The following is a 19,888-nucleotide window of genomic DNA, read 5'->3' on the forward strand; positions in this document are numbered from 1 at the left end:
TAGTTTTCCCTTTTCCTTATTTGTTTTCCTTCCATAGTGAGAAACCTGGTCTTCCTTATCCACAACATATTTATTTACTTAATCCAAGAATACACATAAAGTAGTATTAGAATTGCTAACCCATACCTTTATTACCATGTAATTTTTCTTCGGGAATTAGAACACATACAAAACAATATTATTAATTATTAATGAAGGATAACTAGTGGAAACAGTCTGTTTTAGGGACATTGGGAAGTATGACACCCTCCACATAGTATATATTATACTAATTATCATTACAACATTTTTATCCTTTCCGTATTTCTGATTTCATACATTTTCTATTGAATGATCTAGAAATTACTCTTGAAAACTTCTGTTGAAGGCTGCTCCTATTTAGTAGTTTATATACTTAATTGAAAGTATTTTCTGTAATCAAAATAGACTGCTTTGGTGAAAGTATTGAGTTTCTTCTGTTTCTATTTCTCTGTTTTCTTTGGTTCACTCTTCTGAGTTAGATGGGAATTTCTCAGGTTTCCCTGGAGAAGATTTTATTGAATTTAGTGCTTCAGAATTGAAAAGAATGTTGGGCAGAGTAATACTTGTCTGAGATAACTTGACTAGTGCCTAATAACATGTTTCTGTTCAGGTGGATACGCGTTTGCAAAATGGATTTGCTCCTGGGATGAAACTGGAGGTGGCTGTGAGAACAAATCCTGAGACCTACTGGGTTGCCACCATCATTACTGCTTGTGAGCAGTTGCTTCTTCTCCGCTACGATGGCTACGGAGAGGACCGGAGAGCAGATTTCTGGTGTGACATCAGGAAGGCTGATCTTTACCCCATTGGGTGGTGTGAGCAGAATAAGAAGACTCTTGAAGCCCCAGAAGGTAATACTTTCTGGCAAGACTTGATATGACTTTGCTGTAAGAAAGTTTGAATTGTCCAGAGACTTTGAGATTTTCAGTTTCCAAGGCACATAAAAAAGTTGACTCAACTTTTTTAGGTTAACAGTTCAAATGAAAACAATTATAAGGAATAATACACATTTCCCTCTCTTTTAAAGTTATTTTCTCCATAAAGCATCAACTTTTTATGATGTTCGTAGAGGACATCATTTGATTCTCACCCTTTAAAACTGTGAGATTTGTTGAGTTTGTCACTGGAAGGTCTGGCTGTTTTTAAGTATATTGAGTCAGTTTGACATACTGTCCATTCTCTTCCTATTTTTATTATCCTCTCTCCTCTTACCCTTAAGTAATTTCGGAACTGAGAACCAACTGAAGTTCCAATCCAGGAAGGAGCCCTTCTGAGAGATGAGTCCAGATTGAGCAGGAGAGAGAGGAATAAAGTCAGAAGAAGGATGAGATAAAAGTGGGGGAAGGGAAGAGAGACTACAGATTTTAGAAGACACTAGACTTTTTATATATCTTTTAACTTCTTATTTTAATGTAATTTCAGATTTACACTAAAATTATAAGAATAGTAAAGAAAAGTCTTGAAGACTTTTTGCCAAGTTTCCCCAAATGTTGACATTTTACCACATTTGCTTTATCCTTTCTCTCCTGCCCACGCATGCTTTTTTAGCAAACTGAGAGTCAGTTTTAGACATAATGCCCTTTTACCCACAAATACTTTAATGTATCTCTAAGAACAGGGCATTTGTGAGCACAGTAAAATATCAAAATGAGGAAAGTAACTTTGATACAAGTACCCTTATTTAATCTACAGACCATTTAAAGCTTTTTAACAATTGTCCTAATAACAATTTAATAATAAAAGAAAATCCTGGATCATGTGTTGCATTTGGTTGTCATGTCTCATAAATAAGTTTCCTTTTATATCTGAAATGTTCCTCAGACTTTTGTCTTTCATGGCTTTGACACATTGAAAGGTGCAGGCCAGTTTTCCCAATAATATTCGTGATGTTTTGCTCCCAGGAATGGTCATTATGCCTTATTTCTGTTCCTGGACCAGAAAGAATCTAGTCCAGGATCACATGGCATTTAGATGTCACACCTCTTTAGTTTTCTTACCTTTTCTTTGTCTTTCTTGGTCTTGACATTTTTGTATAGTACAGGATATTTACTGTATAGAGTTGTTCCAAATTTGGATGTGTCTTATATTTCTGTAGATTCAGATTGTGTACTTTTGGTAGGAAAAATGCAGAAATTATGTCCTTTTAGTGTATCCTAATTGGAAGATGCATGTTGTTGATTTGTCCAATACTGATATTAACTTTCATCACTTAGATTAAGTTGGTATATATAAGAGTTTTCCATTAAAATTATTTGCCAGGCTCAGTGGTGCACACCTACAATCCCAGCGACTCAGGAAATTGAGGTAGAAGGACTACAAATTTGAGGCCAGCATCTGCAACTCAGAGCCTGTTTCAAAACAAACAAACAAAAAAGAGTGACTAGGGATATAGCTCAGTAAAAAAGTGCCCTGTGTGTTAAAAAAAAAAAAAAGTGTCTATTTATATATTTAAGTATATACACACACATATACTTTCACCCTTTTTAATTAATTAACATCTAATAAATGCTTTGCAATTGTTAAAATACCACTGTTCACCTACTATTTTTAGCATTCACTGATAAGTTTTATTTGAAAAACAATTATTACTCTACAGGTTACCAAATTATGTTTTTCTAATTTCTTCTATGTTTCTTTTTTTTTCTTTTTGAGAGAGAGAGAGGGAGAGAGAGAGAGAATTTTTTAATATTTTTTTTTTTTTTTAGTTTTCGGCGGACACAACATCTTTGTTTTGTATGTGATGCTGAGGATCGAACCCGGGCCACATACATGCCAGGCGAGCGCGCTTGAGCCACATCCCCAGCCCTCTTCTATGTTTCTTAATTGACTTTCTACTATAGAAAGAGATTTCTCATTTCTCCCATTTATATATATACATGTATATGTAGTATGTCAATGTAGACTCATGATTCTGATTTTATTCAATGGGTTATAATTTTTTATTGTTATTATTTGTTTTATGCTGAAATTGTCTTAGATTCATCAAGTTAGATACCTCTTTAAGCTAGAATGTGCCCTTTTGATATGTACCTTTCCTTTTTTTTTTGCAGTTTTTAAATTTTTTGACTTAAGTTTTTCTTTTCTTTTCTTTTTTCAATCCATCCCTGAAATCAGCATTTTTCTTTTAGTGAAGAATGTTGTTTAGAGATGATGAGTTATTATGGACTTCTTTTACCACTGAGCTACATCCCCAGTCCTTTTTATTTGTAAAAAAGAATACAAAACCAGGCATAGTGATGCACCCTTTAAATCCTAGCAATTTGAGAGACAGAGGCAGGGAGATTGCATGTTTGAGGCCAACCTCAAACATGCAATTTGGTTAGATTGGTCTCAAAGTCCCCAGAAGTCAAAGGTCAAATGTTTTTGTGATATGGGAGCTAATCCAAAATAAAGTGGCGTGGGAGGGAAGAAGAAAAAAGAAGGGAGAGGGAATTGCATCAAAAAATAGAAGGAAGATCAGTATAGTAGAGGGGATTAAGGAGGAGGAAAAAGAAAAAACAGAGGAATAAATCTTACTGAACTTTTGTGTGTGCATGCATGGATTTGGCACAGTGGGTCCTGGCATCAGGTATATCCATACTATACTAACAATAGTAATTTAAAAAAGTAAACTGTAAATGGTTTGATGAAGGATTGATAGCGTAGAGTGAGGGGAGTAGTGAGGGAGGGCATGGAGGAAGTGCTGGGGACTGAATTGGGGTGGAGCTGGTTGTGTTCCATGCTTTTGTGATTATGTCAGGGTATATCCTGGTGTTGTATATAACTAAAAAGAATTTTAAAAAATGGGGAAAAATTAAGTTAAAATGTCTGGGGGACATAGCTCAGTGGTAGAGAGCTCCTGGGTTCCATCTAGTACCAAAATAAATAAACAAATAAGAGGAAGCTCTAGAGGCCTGAAGCTACCTAGCCTATCATCTCATCTAAAGATTATAGGAAAGTACGTCTCATTTAATCCAAGAACAACAGAAATGGTTTTAGTGAACGTCATGTAAGATTATTATGACAAAAAGAAAATAGAGTAAAATTGATGAATACTGTGTTTAATAAAAACATTTCAAAACAAGCTAATAGTAACAGTAGTAGTAATGATAAAAGCAAAATAAAATGTATAAAAATTCAGAAATGATATGACTAGAGGAGAGGAAGATTTAAAAAGAGAAAAAGTAGAACTTAGGCTAGAAACAGAAAAAAAATTAGACATGAAAACTTAGTTAAAATGAAGACAGGAAATGAATCAACACCATAGATTATATCTGAAGAGAAATAGAAGGTGAAAGTGAAGAAAACTCTTTAATTTTTTTAAGGAATTCAATGTATCTTTTATTTTGGGGAGAGGTTATTCCCATACATCCAGGAACTTGTTAAAAATATTCCAATAACACAGTAAGAAAACATTTTTAAGTAAAAATGAGTGGGGCAAGAAAAAAGGACTTAAGAAAAGTTAGATTGATTATAATGATTTAATATACATAAAACAGAAGAAGAAAACCGAAGGAATGAAACAATAAAATACAATAAACTATAATATAAATAAACTTTGCTGGAATAAAAGACAATGTGAAGTTCATACTATAAAGCTCATTAAGTATGTAGGAAAATCAAATGAGAACCACTGTATCAACGTGTGTTCTGGCTGACTATACACCAGAGTATAACTTGTAATCCCAGAGGATTGAAAGTTCTAGGCTAGTCCAAGCAATTTAGTAAGACCCTGTCTCAAAAATAAAATCAATAGGTCTGGGAATGTAGTTCAGTAGTAGAGCATTGTGTAGTATGTGCTTAGACACTGAGTTTACTCCCCATTAGTGGGGGTTGGGGAAGTTCCAGTGAAATTATTGAAGTTTAAGGCAAAAAATAATTCTTTGGTTGTTTATGCAAAAGACCAGGTTTCTTGCAAAGGAAAGGAAACAAAGTTGTCGTGAGAGTTATTAACAGTAGTGGTTTATAACAAAAGACAGTGGAACACTTGAAATACAAATTTAAGAAATTCAATGAAAGAATATAACAAGGATTTTAAATCTAGCCAAGCTGAATTTTAGGTATAAAGATTGTATAAAAACTGTTAGCAATAGATAAAGTACTTGAGGAACATTGTTCATGGGAACCTTTCATAAATTTTCTAGAGAATGAACTTTAGAAAGCCAAATGAATGAAGTAATGTTAGCATAAGAACTATTAGTGACACATTAAATATATGTTATAGTTGTATAGTATACACTACATAATTAAAGGAGACAATGTAGTATGTAAGGGAACTCTGACAATGTAGATAAAATATCACTATAAAAATATGGGACACAGTGGGGAAAGCATATAAATAGTGGTATAAGTTTACTTATTGCCTTTTGAAAATTTTAACTGTCTTTATTGTCGTGTAATTTAACTAGTTACCTGTTAAGTTTTATCAGGGAGTATGAATTGAGATGCTGAAGTTTACTAGAGGAGATGTTAATGTTTAGAGAGAAAAAAAGAAAATAGTCCCAAAACAAGACTAAAAGTATTATATAAATATGTTAATATAAAAGTTAGCAGCAGAAAATATAAACTTTTCTTTCTTTTTTCTTTTTTTGGTATTAACATTTACCACTAAGCTACATCCCCAGTCCTTTTGATTTGTTATTTTGAGATGAGATCTCACAAATTAGTGAGACTAGCCTTGAAATTAGGAACCTCTTGCCTCAGTCTCCTGAGTTGCTAGGATCATAGGTGTGCACCATCATGCTTGCTGAAAATATAAGCTGTTTTATATACCAAGATAGATTTAAAAAGACAAAGAATATGTGCAAATGGATCACATGGTGAAATATTACACTTGCAAATAATGTACATAACATTTAACAATGACAGAATTGAGACCATCCATATTGAGAGTATGGCACAGTGGTGCAGGTCTATAATCCCAGCTCTTCTGGAGACTGAGGCAGGAGGATCACAAGTTTGAGGCCAGGCTTGGGAACTTAGCAAGACCCTGTCTCAAAATTTAAAAAGGGGTAGTGTTATAGCTCAGTGATAGAGCACCCCTGGGTTTAATCCCTACTGCTATTTTTTAAAAACAATGTTTACTCTTACTCTTTTTTAATTGTAATTTGTTATACATGATAGCAGAATGCAATTCATTTTGTATTACACATATAGAGCATAATTTTCAAGACACTAATTGTACACAGAATATTTTCACACCACTCGTGTCTTATACATGTACTTAGGATAATGATGTCTAACTCATTTCACCATTATTCCCATCCCCTTGCCCACTCCCTTTTCCTTCTTTCCCTTTGCCCTATCTAAAGTTCCTCCTTTCCTCCCATGTCCCCACCCACCCTGTCCAATCACCATTATGAGTCTAGAACCCCATATCGAAGAAAACATTCGGCCTTTGGTTTTTTGGGATTAGCTTACTTCACTTAGCATTATATTCTCCAGCTTCATCCATTTACCTGCAAATACTATGATTTTATTCTCTTTTAATGCTGTGTAATGTTCCATTGCATATATATACACCAAAGTTTCCCTATCCATTCATCTACTGAAGGGCATCTAGGTTGGCTCCACAGTTTAACTATTGTGAATTGTGCTGCTATAAACATTGATATGGCTGTGTCCCAGTAGTATGCTGTTTTTAAGTCCTTTGGGTATAAACTGAGGAATGGGATGATTGTTGGGTCAAATGGTGGTTCCATTCCAAGTTTTCCAAGGAATCTACTCTTACTCTTCTATTAAAAGTTGAAAAAAAAATTAACATTGGCTACAGTGATTTCAAATATATATCATATATACTTTAATTTATGACTTCATAGTAAAATTTTTAAACAAGACCCTAACTAATAGCCTTTGGAGGATGCCAAGGAAACTATTTATTTTAAGGGCTGATAAATATCAGGAAAGAATAAAGAGTATTGAGCAGTACCCTGCCTTCTTTTTGTGAACTATCCTTCAGGGTAAATAAATAGTTGAAGAAGAAACTTTTGAAGTATTTTGGTTAATAAATGATGAAGGAATTATAGAATTAGAATATTATTATCATTTTTTAGCCCCCTGGTGAATCAGTATTAACTATAAAATCTGCTAATGACACAAAAGGACAACCAGACCTTAGCTGCCTTTTGATGGCACCTATAACTCCACTCATGAAGCATTCTTTCCCCTCCAAAAAAAAGGGTCAGATCTGGATTTCATTAAGCTTTTGGTTCTAAATAGAAAATATAAGGGACAGTGAAACAACTGGTTGCTACAGGGAGGTAACCAATGAAAACAGACTCTGAAAAAGTCTACATAAGGACAAAGGCAGAGTCAATAAATGTGCTGCAAGAGACGGGGGAGGCAGAAAAGGAAATAACCTGCACACTAAAAGAAATTTAGATAACTATTTGCAGTGTATAGTTCTTATTTTGGATGCTAATTTGATCAAACAAATTGAAAGACCATTTATTAGACAACTGAGAAAATTTGAACATGGACTGTATATTTGATATTGAGGAATTGTTTATTTTTTAAAAGGATGATGATCTTATGTAAAAAGTTATTTCGTTTCAGAAATATATACTGATGTATATATGGATGGAATATATAATGTTTGGAATTGGCCAAGTGATTCTGTTTTTAATCTTTGTTTTTTAGTTGGACACAGTAGTTTTATTTTTTTTTAAATTTTTTGTGGTGCTGAAGATTGAACCCAGGGCCTCGAATGTGCTAGGCAAGCGCTCTACCGCTGAGCCAAACCCCAGCCCTCCAAGTAATTCTTGATTGGCCAGGTGTGGAGTGAGTGCAGGTATAGGCCAGGAGTTGGCAAATTACCTGAAAAGTGCCAGATAGTAGATGTTTTAGCCTTTGTGGGTCATATGGCCTCTGTTACAGCTGCTTCATCTTTGTGGTATGAAGGCAGGCATGGACAATATGTAAACAAATTGACATTTGTTTATATAGAGGTTCCCTCTATATTTTGACTATATCCTTTGTCGCTTTGACATGTTTTTTTTTTTTTTCTTTTTCCTGCCCTTCTCCCTGATCTTCTTTTCCCTAACTTTCTCCTTCCTGATCTTCTCCTCTTGGATCTTATTTTCCTTAATTTTCTCCTTCTTGACCTTCTCTTCCCTGTTTTTTTTTTTAAGTTGTAGATGGACACAATATATTTATTTATCTTTATGTGGTGCTGAGGATCAAACCCGGGGCTTCACTCATGCAAGGTGAGTGCTCTACCACAGAGGCCCTGGGTTGGATCCTCAGCACCACATAAAAATAAACAACAACAACAAAAAGATCAGGGAGGGCTTTTTTTTAACCTAACTTTCTCCCTGATGTTTTTTCCCCCTATCTTCTCCTTCCAGATCACTCCTCCCTAGTGTCATTTTCTCTGAATCACCTCTTTTAAACCCCCCTATTCCTGCTGATGGGCAGAATCACAGCATTTTGGATAGGCGCTCCCTGTGTTTCTCCTTTGATAGCAAAGCAGTAAACCTTTTTTTCCTTTTTCTTAAAACTGTGTTCTCATTATTAGATTGGGATCTGAGAGAAGGATCAAGCTTTTGGCAATAAATTAGTTATGTTTCAGTAAAATTTTCTTTACAAAAATAGACAGCAGGCTGGATTTAGCACACAGGTGGTAGTTTGCTAACTCCTCTAGATGAAGCCTATCTTATGAGGTCAAGGTGTTGAAACTAGAGTACAGGAGAATTCAATATACCTTTTTCTGTATGTTTGAAAATTAGCATAATAAAATAAAGTAGGCACCTTTTGGACAAATTGGAGTAACCAGAAGTTTGTCCATTGTCCTTCCTTCTTCCTCTTCCTTCCCTTTTTTTTTTTTTTTTTTTTTGCAGTAGTGAGGACTGAACCCAGGGATAATGTATTGAGCTGTATTCTAGCTCTTTTTACTTTTTTATATCAAGACAGAATCTTGCTAAGTCACCAAGACTGGTCTTGAACTTGCCATCCTTCTCTCTCAGCCTTCTGTGTAACTGGGATTACAGGTGCCACCACACCCATCACTGAGTTGTTTTGTTTACAATACCTATTCTCTTTGTTTTTTACACAGTTCTTACAAAGAAGTTCTATCTATGAGGACTTTTTTTTTTTTTTTTTTTTTTTTTTTGGTCTTTTCAAGCTCCTGAAGAAACAGTGCATTGAAGTCTTAGATTTTAAAATGAAAAACACACCTCAAAGCCATTACCATGTGTTTAGTTCCTTTGTGTTCTTTGGCTGACACGTGAGTAACAGTTTTTTTTTTTTTTTATCTAGGCATCAGAGATAAAGTGTCCGATTGGGATACATTTCTGCAGCAGACCTTGATAGGAGCTTGTAGTCCTCCTGTTCCGCTGCTAGAGGGCGTAAGTATTACTACATGCCAAACCAGCATGGAAAAAACGTTTGCAAAGAAATAAATTGGTTGCTAATATGCTGCTCTGAAGGAGAAAATCATTATTACTAAGACATAGGTGTAAGTATTGAAAAATTTAACATCCTAAGAGACTGAAAACTGGTGGCTGTCTTAGTGCCCTAAAATATTGATTCTGGATTCGTTGCTAAGACATACAAAACCAGTTTTCTAGATTCTTGTACACAGTTGGAAAAGAGGTCTTTTAAACTCTTAACTATGGAACTGAACAGGTGTTGATTCTGCTTCAGAGGGTACATTTGTAACTCTTACACCAGATAATTTGAGACCCTTTTTCTTTTTTCTCAGAATACATTGGACCTTTCTTACTCCTATCTGTTTTCAGCAGTCCTTTTAAGTTAGTGTAGCTTTTAAGGGCTGGGGTTGTGGCTCATAGAGTGCTTGCCTACTATGTTTGAGGTACTGGGTTTGATCCTTAGCACCCACATAAAAAATAAAATAAAGATATTGGGTTCACATACAACTAAAAATAAATATTTTTTAAAAAGTTAGTGTACCTTTTGAACTTGTTAGTGAATATAGATTTCTTGATTACATAATTAATTTATTGTTTATTAAATTTCTAAATCATATCTTGTCACTTTCTAGTATACCTGTAGCATTCTGTATGGCACATGTGAACTGTGATGTATAAAGATTTTTTTGTTTCTTTATCTTCTTGTCAATACATGTTATCTTTTGGTTATAGCTATTCTAGTGAGTATGATATCTCATTTTTATTTGCCTTTCCCTAAGGGGTTAATGAGGTCAAGCATATTGGCCACTCATGTTTCATTATTGGAGCAGTGTCTTTGCCCATTTTATAACTGGGTTATATTTTTATTATTGAATTATAAGAGTTTCTTATACATTCTAGATATAAATACAGATCAGAGTTTTAAATTTTTTAATTTGTTTTAATTAGTTATACATGACAGTAGAATGCACTTATGAGATATAATTTCTCATTTTTCTGAGTGTATATGTTGTAGAATCACATTGGTCATGTAGTCACATATGTACATAAAGTAATAATGTCTGTTCTGTTCTACTATCCTTCCTATCCCCACATGCCCTGCCCTCCCCTCCCCTGCCCTGCCCTCCCCTTCCCTTCCCTTCCCTTCCCTTCCCTTCCCTTCCCTTCCCTTCCCTTCCCTTCCCTTCCCTTCCCTTCCCTTCCCTTCCCTTCCTTTCCGTCTACCTAATCTAAGGTAACTATTCTTCTCTAGTTCCCCACCCCTTAATGTGAATTAGCATCCACAGATTAGAGAAAACATTTGAACTTTGCTTTTTGGGATTGATTTATTTTGCTTAGCATGATAAGTCTCCAACTCTATCCATTTGCTGGCTAATGCCATAATTTCATTCTTCTTTAAAGCTGATTATTATTTCATTGAAAAAAAATACACACACACACACCACGTTTTATCCATTCATCTGTTGAAGAACACCTAGGTTGATTCCATAGTTTAGCTATTGTGAATTGAGCTGCTATGAACACTGACATGGCTGCATTACCGTCGTATGCAGATTTTATTAAGTCCTTTGAGTATAAATCAAGGAGTGGGATAGCTGGGTCAAATGGTGGTTCCATTCCCAGTTTTCTGAGGAATCTCCATACTGCTTTCCATAGTGGTTGTACCAATTTGCAGTTCCACCAGCATTGTATGAGTGTACCTTTTTCCCTACATCCCTCATCTACATTTATTGTTGCCTGTATTCTTGATGATTGCCATCTGACTGGAGTGAGATGAAATCTTAGAGTAGTTCTAGCCAGAGCAATTAAACAAAAGAAAGAAATTAAAGGGATACAAATAGATAAAGTAGAGCTCAAACTATCACTATTTGCTGAAGAAATCTTAGTGTAGTTTTGATTTTCATTTCTCTAATTGTCAAAGATGTTGAACACTTTTTAATATATTTGTTGATTGATTGTATTTCTTCTGTGAAGTGTCTGTTCAGTTCCTTAGCCCACTTATTGATTGAGAGTTATTTGTTTTTTTGGTGTTAACTTTTTTGAGTTCTTTATATGTCCTAGAGATTAATACTTCACTGGAGGTGCATGTGGTAAAGATTTTCTCCCTATCTGTAGACTCTCTTTTCACATTACTGATTGTTTCCTTTGCTGAGAAGAAGCTTTTTAATTTGAATCCATCCCATTTATTGATCCTTGATTTTACTTCTTGTGCTTTAGGGATCTTGTTAGGGAAGTCAGATCCTAGGCCGACATGGTAAAGATTTGGTCCTACTTTTTCTTCTACTAAGTGCAGGGTCTCTGTTCTAGTGCCTAAATCTTTGATCCACTTTGAGTTGATTTTTGTGCAGGGAGAGAGAGAAGTTCAATTTCATTTTGCTACATATCAATTTCCAGTTTTGCCAGCACCATTTGTTGAAGAGGCTATCTTTTCTCCGGTGAATGCTTTTTTGGCACCTTTGTCTAATATGCGATAACTGTATTTTTGTGGGTTTGTCTCTGTGTCCTCTCTTCTGTTCCATTGGTCTACAAGTGTATTTTGGTGCCAATTCCATGCCATTTTTATTACTATAGCTCTGTAGTATAGTTTTTAAAAAAATTTTTTAAAAGATCGAACCCAGGGCCTTGCACATGCTGGACAAGTGGTCTACTGCTGAGCCACAACCTTAGCCCCTGTAATATGATTCTAGATCTGGTATTGTGATTCCTCCTGCTTCACTTTTCTTGTTAAGGATTACTTTGGCTATTCTCGGACTCTTATTTTTCCAAATAAATTTCATGATTGTCTTTTCTATTTCTGTGAAGAATGTCATTAGGATTTTAATAGGAATTGCATTAAGTCTGTATAACAATTTTTGGTAATATGGCCATTTTGACAATATTAATTCTGCCTATCCAGATTACATGGGAGATCTTTCCATCTTCTGAGGTTTTCTTTAATTTCTTTGTTTAGTGTTCTGGAGTTTTCATTGTAGAGGTCTTTCACCTCTTTTGTTAGATTGATTTCCAGGAATTTGATTTCATTTGAGGCTATCGTGAATGGGGTCGTTTCTCTAATTTCTCTTTCAGTGGATTCACAGATGTATAAGAATGCATTTGATTTATGAATGTTGATTTTATATCCTGCTACTTTACTGAATTCACTTATTAGTTCTAGACATTTTCTGGTAGAATTTTTTGGATCTTCTAGATATAGAGGCATGTCATCAGGAAATAATGATAGTTTGAGTTCAATCAAATAGGTAATTTGTATTTCTTTAATTAATTTCTTCTGTCTAATTGCTCTGGCTAGAGTTTCAAAGATGATGTTGAATAGAAGTAGTGAAAGAGGAATTGTCCTTGTCTTGTTCCAGTTTTTATAGGGAATGCTTTCAATTTTTCTCCATTTAGAATGATGCTGGCCTTGGGTTTAGCATAGGTAGCTTTTATAATGTCGAGGTATGTTCCTACTGTCTCTAGTTTTTCTAGTGTTTTGAACATGAAGGTGCACTGTATTTTGTCAAATGCTTTTTCTACATCTGTTGAGATGATCATATGATTCTTGTTTTTAAGTCTATTAAATTACACTTATTGATTTCCATATGTTGAACCAACCCTGCATCCTGGGATGAACCCCACTTGATCTTTATAGTATATTTTTGTATGCAGTTTGCCTGAATTTTATTATGAATTTTTACATCTGTATTCATCAGGGATATGGTCTGAAGTTTTCTTTCCTTGGTATGTCTATGTCTGGTTTTGGTATTAGGATGATATTACCCTCAAAGAATGAGTTTGAAAGGATTCCCTCCTTTTCTATTTTATGGAATACTTTGAAGAGTATTGGTGTTAATTCTTTGAAAGTTTTACAGAGCTCGGCTGAGAATCTGTCTGGTCCTGAGCTTTTCTTGGTTGGTAGGCTTTTTTTTTTTTTTTTTAAATGATGCGTGGTCAGTTTATTCTTTTTTTTTTTTTTTAAGAGAGAGAGAGAATTTTTTAAAATATTTATAATATTAATATTTATTTTTTGCTTTTCGATGGACACAACATCTTTGTTTGTATGTGGTGCTGAGGATCGAACCCGCATGCCAGGCGAGCCCGCTACCACTTGAGCCACATCCCCAGCCCAGTTTATTCTTTATTATTAAATAAAGCAAAAGAAAGGAACAAAGTCACCTCCCTGTTATCACCAGAGTAGAAATCAGTCTTAACGTGCATTCCTGTATTTCAATATAAGCAACCAGAGGCCTAGCAAGACGTCTTCTAACCCTTCCGGCTAGCGCAGGTTTTTACTGGAGTTTAAGAAAGGTAATCCCGTTTTCCTTACAAATTTCCAAAGTGCCCTACCCTCAGGAACAGGAAGCCCTGACCCAAACATGATGCTCTGCACAAAAAATCCTGGCAGGCAGTGCCTTTGAGGCCCAAGCTTTCCCAGGTGTTCCCTAGGCTCTTGCCACAAGTGCTGCTGTCCACACACCACCTGATGGCGGTTCCTGGTCTAAGTGTCACCCTGGGGGTGATGTCACCACATTGTCACCCCACTGGCCACCAAGGCACCATCTAAAGGACTGCTTCTTTTCTTGCCTCCTATAGCTACAGTTGGTGGGGTCACACTCTGATAGGGACTGGTACCCTTATCTCTCCTGGACGTGAAGGATGCCCAGCTTGGGGTGTCCATCCAAGCTGTGCAGTGCAGATGTGTTCACCTGCATTCTGAACCAATCTGCTGAACCAATCAGAAGGCTGACAGGCCTTCTGCCAACACTATCCCAGGGTCTGATTCATTTCAGGGAGACAGATGGAGAGGAGCAAGCACTTCCAGAGCTCAGCAGATGAGGGTCATTAAAGGTCAGCAGGTTCACAGGTGACGGCCAGCCCTCAGGTCACACTGAAGGGCTCATAAGGGTTAAGATGCATCTCTAGATAGTTAAGGTAGCATAACTCCACACAAAAAAGTTTTGTCCTTGCCCACACTGGAGGACACCCAGTCCTGTTGGTAGGCTTTTGATGTCGTTTTTTTATTTCATTACTTGTAATAGATCTATTTAAATTGTGTATGACCTCCTCCTTCAGTTTCAGTAGGTCTCTAGAAATTTGTTGATGTCTTCTATGTTTTCTATTTTATTGGAGTATAAATTTTCAAAATAGTTTCTAATTATCTTCTCTACTTCAGACATGTCCGTTGTGATATTTCCTTCTTCATTTTGTAATTTAGTAATTTGAGTTTTCTCTTTGTCAGCATGGCCAGAGGTTATCTATTTTATTTATTTTTTCAAAGAATCAGCTTTTTGTTTTGTCAATTTTTTAATTGTTTCTTTTGTTTTGATTTTATTGACTTTAGCTCTGATTTTAATTATTTCCTGTCTTCTGCTTTTGGTGTTGATTTATTCTTCTTTTTCTAGAGCTTTGAGATGTAGTTTTAGGTCATTTATTTGTTGACTGTTTATTCTTTTAATGAATGTACTCAGTGCAATAAACTTTTCTCTTAGTACTGCCTTCATACTATACCAGAGATTTTGATATGTTGTATCAGTGTTCTCATTTACCTCTAAGAATTTTTTTAATTTCATGCTTGATTTCTTCTACTATCCATTCATCATTCAATAGTGTATTATTTAGTTTCCATTCGTTCTTTTAATTTAATTTCTAATTTCATTCCATTTTGATCTGATAGAATGCAGGGTTTTGTCTCCAGTTTTTTTAGTATTTACTAAGAGTTGCTTTGTGGCATAAGATATGGTCTATTTTAGAGAAAGAGCCATGTGCTGCCGAGAAGAAAATATATTCACTTGTTGATAGATGAAATATTCTATATATGTCTGTTAAGTATAAATTATTCATTGCATTATTTAGTTCTGTAGTTTATTTAGTTTTTGTTTGGAAGATCTGTCCAGTAGTGAGAGAGGTTTGTTAAAGTCACCCAGTATTATTGTGTTGTGGTCTATTTGATTCTTGCAATTGGGAAGGATTTGTTTGATGTATATAGATGTTGCATTGTTTGGGGCATAAATATTTATAATTGTCATGTCCTGCTGACATATACTTCCCTTAAGAAGTATGATATATCCTTTTTTGTCTCTTCTGATTAATTTTGGTTTGAAGTCTAGTTTATCTGAGATGAGGATGGAAGCCCCTGCTTCTTGATGCAATCCATATAAGTGATATGTTTTTTTCCATTCCTTTTACCTTCAGCCTGTGAATGTCTTTGCCCATGAGGTGAGTCTCTTGAAGACAGCATAATGTTGGGTCTTGCTTTTTAATCTAATCTGCCAGTCTATGTCTTTTGATTGATGAATTTAGGCTATTAACATTCAAGGTTATTATTGAAATATAATTTGTATTCCCTATCATTTTGACTTGTTTATGGTTTTTAATTTGATTTAGTTCTCCTTTGGTTGAATATTTTTTTAGTGTAAATCTTCCCTTTCCTGGTTTTTACTTCATCCTCATGGAATATTTTGTTGAGAATCTTCTGTAGTGTAGGCTTTCTACTTGTGAATTCTTTTAATTTTTGTTTATCATGGAAGGTTTTAATTTCATCTTCAAATCTGAAACTGAATTTTGCTGGATATAAAATTCTTGGTTGGCATCCATTTTCTTTCAGAGCTTGAAATATATTATTCCAGGACCTCCTAACTTTGAGAGTCTGCATTGAGATATCCATTGAGATTTGAATTGGTTTCCCCCTATATGTAATTTGATTTTTTTTCTCTCATGGCCTTTAAGATTTTATCTTTATTTTCTTATTATTCATTCTCATTATAATGTGTATTGGTGTGGGTCTGCTGTAATTTTGTATATTTGGGGCCCTGTATGCCACTTGTGTTTGATTTTCCATTCTATTCTTTAGGTTTGGGAAATTTTCTGCTATTATATCATTGAAAAAAATTGTGCTGTCAAGAAGACAGTATTATATTTTCTTCTACATATTTTATAGTTATAGTTTTAGCTCTTAAATCTAATTCTGTGATCTATTCACATGCCCTTTTAAATCTTGTCTGATAAACACTATTTCAAGCTATTCTTTATTTTTTGTGCTCTGACTCATTTCATCATGCTTAGTCAGGGTCTGATATATACCAAATACTCAGTAAAATTTGAATGAATGAATGAAATCAGGAACAAATTAATTGATAAAATATTCTGCTCTTCTCTCTCTTTCTTTCTTTCTTTTCTTTTTTTTTTTTTTTGTGGGGGAATGTACCAGGGATTGAACTCAGGGGCACTTGACCACTGAGCCACATTCTCAGCCTTATTTTGTATTTTATTTAGAGACAGGGTCTCACTGAGTTGCTAAGTGCCTTGCCATTGCTGAGGCTGGCTTTGAACTCCTGATCCTCCTGCTTCAGCCTCCTGACCTGCTGGGATTACAAGCTTGTGCCACCGTGCCCAGTTAAAATATTCTGCTCTTTATTGATCACGGTTCTTCTGTATGGAAATATTTAACTATGAATGTGTTCTCTAATGCATTCATAAGTTCTTTTCTATACCTGGATATGGCAGTTTCAATGAGCAGTTCTTACTCAGAAAAAGGCGTTAGGTTGAGTATTAAGAGATGATTAGGTGATGACTTTGGAATGAATATTTTTGCAGTGCTAAGGGTTGAACCTAGGTCCTCATGTATGCTAAGCATATGCTCTCCCACATTCCCAGTTCCTTCTCTTCTTTCTTCCTTCCTTCCTTCCTTTCTCCTTTTTTAAAAAAATTTTTGGTACTGGGGATTGAACCCAGATCTTGAGCATATTAGGCAAATGCTCTACCACTGAGCTACATCCCCAGCACTTCCTTTTTTATTCTTTATTATTGTTTTTAATATATATCTAGATAGAATTGAATTTTCACTTTCCTTCGTGTAGTCAAAAGTTCTTACTGTGTTCATTAAAACATTCAGAAAGGAGTAAAAAATCAGAAACAAGCAAAATGCCATCAGAAGGAAAGTGGATAAACTATTGCCCACTTATAATAAGAAATATCATAAGACAGTTTAAAAGATGAGGAAGATTTACATTTGATATAATAAAAAGATATTTTGATGTGTTATGTGAAGAACAAATTAAAAAACAGTATAAGGTGTTCCCATTTTGAAAGAAATAGGAGAGAAAGAGGTGGATAATGAATTCTATGAAGACAAAGAGTATATGACAAATACTTACCCCGGTTCTTTCTTAGAAGTGAAATTATAGGAGACTTTGACCTGTTGGATTTTTTTTTCTTTAATGATAATCAGTTTTGCATTTATAATTAGACAATAATTACATTTAAAAAAATTCTTAGTAAATGAGCTAAATAATATTCTAGGGAAATTTGTTAGAATAATTTTATTGTAGGTATTCTTTAAAAGATATCCATATCATCTAAAAGTAATACTATAAGAGGCTTGCATGATAGCAGACAATTTGATGTAACTGGCTTTTGAATGAATAAAAAATATGAAGGATGGTTTGGGATCATTTAGAACTTTTAAAAAATACCACGTTAACTTTTCTTATTTAACCATTTTACTTTTTTAACCTACAGCTCCGTAATGGACGGAATCCCTTAGATCTCATTGCTCCAGGATCCAGGCTAGAATGCCAAGCTTTTCGGGACACTTTAAGCACTTGGATTGTTACTGTAGTAGAAAACATTGGGGGACGGCTGAAGCTGTGCTATGAAGGACTTGAAAGTCCCAACAATTTTGAACATTGGTTGTATTACTTGGATCCATTTCTTCATCATGTTGGTTGGGCTGCTCAACAAGGATATGAGCTTCAGCCCCCATTAGGTGAAAACTAACATAGAATTTTTCTATCAACTATTACATTATTGTTATATCATATTAGTATTAATATCTATGTGACTGAAAAAATGTGTTCTACATATTTTGAAAGCTTTTATTCACATAGAAGAGATTAACACAAATATATGTGGTGTTATGAATTGCCTGCTTTTCTTTTACTTTTCTTGCACTTATCAGAAACTCTTACCTAACCTGTTCTGACCATTTATCAGATTAAAGAAAAAAAATTCTCTAGGTACCATTCAGATAGGTGTATACAGTAAATTGAATTCTTAGCAACTTGTTTTAAAGGAAATTACAATAATAAATTGTTATTTCTATAAATATGCACTTATTATGTGCCCTTGTTTGGGTGTGTATTATATTATTTTATAGTTTACAACAGTAAACTTAGGTATTTTCATAGGTATTTTCACAAAGCCTAGTACTGAGGTTAAGGTGCAAGTGCTTTTGAGTGAAGATGGTTGTAAACCAATGGGACAATTTCCAGTGGAAAGTTTTTGTTGTTGTTTATGTGAATGCTTTCAGAATAGTTAAAAAGTGTATAGGTTTTCTAAAGCATTTTGTCTTGTCTTAATGAAGCCATCAAACATCTGAAAAATGAAACTGAGTGGCAAGAGATTTTGGCTAAAGTGAAAGAGGAAGAGGAAGAGCCATTACCATCTTACTTATTTAAGGTAAAACAAAATCATGTGATAAATAGGTATTCATCTCCTTACAATAGAGTAAAGCAAAGCAGTTTGGGGAAGAGAGAAGTGAAAAATAACCCCTGGAGGTAGGAGTGCTATGGCCTTCTGTCTGGGGGAGGAGGGGTTTAGGTTGGAGGAAGGATCACCTTTATTTTCTTCCTACGTTTGTCTGTGTGTTCTCCCCATATCATATTTTCTACTCCTAAATACATAGTCCTACTTTACTATAAAATGTTTTTGGTTTTTCTTCAAGATGTTTCTTATGTTTCAAATGTAGTGAATAGGAGTACTTTCTCTGTTGTTTGATCCTGAACAGTTTTTTCCCAGGGGAAAAAAAAATCAGTTCCATTATTTGAATTAATTAGAACAATATTCAGTTACATATGAACATAAAACTAATATAAAACACTGTATTTTTATTCCCTTTTGGTGTTTGCATTTCAGGATAAACAAGTTATTGGCATTCATACATTCTCTGTAAATATGAAATTGGAAGCTGTGGACCCCTGGTCTCCTTTTGGGATCTCTCCTGCTACAGTCATTAAGGTAAAGTGGGAGCAATACTCCTTGGTAAGAATCTCCATCAGGGTGACTGTTGTAGGAAATCGTAGGTTTATACTCTACTAATCCAACTCATAGTTATGTGGTCAGAATTACTTCTGTGCACATTTCGTATTATATTTCCAGTTTTCTGTGATCTCTCACTTCTTTAGAGCTTGGTAGCCCTAACCAGCCAATGCAGACTAGGGCCTGGGCAGCTGAATGGTGACCCTTCACCCATTCTTTGGAGTAATCCTAGTAGGCATTAGTGTCTATAAAGTTTGGAGGCAGGTAGTATCATCAGCAAGCATTCAGCCAGATGCAGGGCTTCTTACAATGAGGAGGTGTGAGGGGGCAATTAGCATCACAAGATCTAGCAGTGGGATGGCTATGACCATTATTCCAAATTCAGACTTTAATTGTTCTTAAATCTGACAAAAGAAAGGCCCTTACCAGGAGCATCCTCAAGAGGTGAGCATTTTGTCAAGGCTCAGTTACTTGTTTACTACATAAAGGAGGGGTTTCAGTTTAAGACT

At 34.9% G+C, this 19,888-nt stretch overlaps 1 protein-coding gene across 7 annotated transcripts in view; it reads left to right on the forward strand.

The window, feature by feature from the left end:
* The window catches only part of Sfmbt1 (Scm like with four mbt domains 1), a 170,683-nt gene that overhangs the window by 76,341 nt on the left and 74,454 nt on the right, over positions 1 to 19,888 (forward strand). For all 7 annotated transcript variants that reach the window (XM_005317199.5, XM_078038437.1, XM_078038436.1 and 4 more), the window contains 5 exons: positions 632 to 872; positions 9,256 to 9,344; positions 17,862 to 18,108; positions 18,706 to 18,800; positions 19,257 to 19,358. In XM_005317199.5, coding sequence (XP_005317256.1) covers positions 632 to 872; positions 9,256 to 9,344; positions 17,862 to 18,108; positions 18,706 to 18,800; positions 19,257 to 19,358 — 774 coding nt within the window. The remainder of the gene's footprint in view (positions 1 to 631; positions 873 to 9,255; positions 9,345 to 17,861; positions 18,109 to 18,705; positions 18,801 to 19,256; positions 19,359 to 19,888) is intronic.

Source organism: Ictidomys tridecemlineatus, chromosome 2, assembly GCF_052094955.1.
Source record: "Ictidomys tridecemlineatus isolate mIctTri1 chromosome 2, mIctTri1.hap1, whole genome shotgun sequence".
In the NCBI taxonomy this organism is placed as follows: Eukaryota; Metazoa; Chordata; class Mammalia; order Rodentia; family Sciuridae; genus Ictidomys; species Ictidomys tridecemlineatus.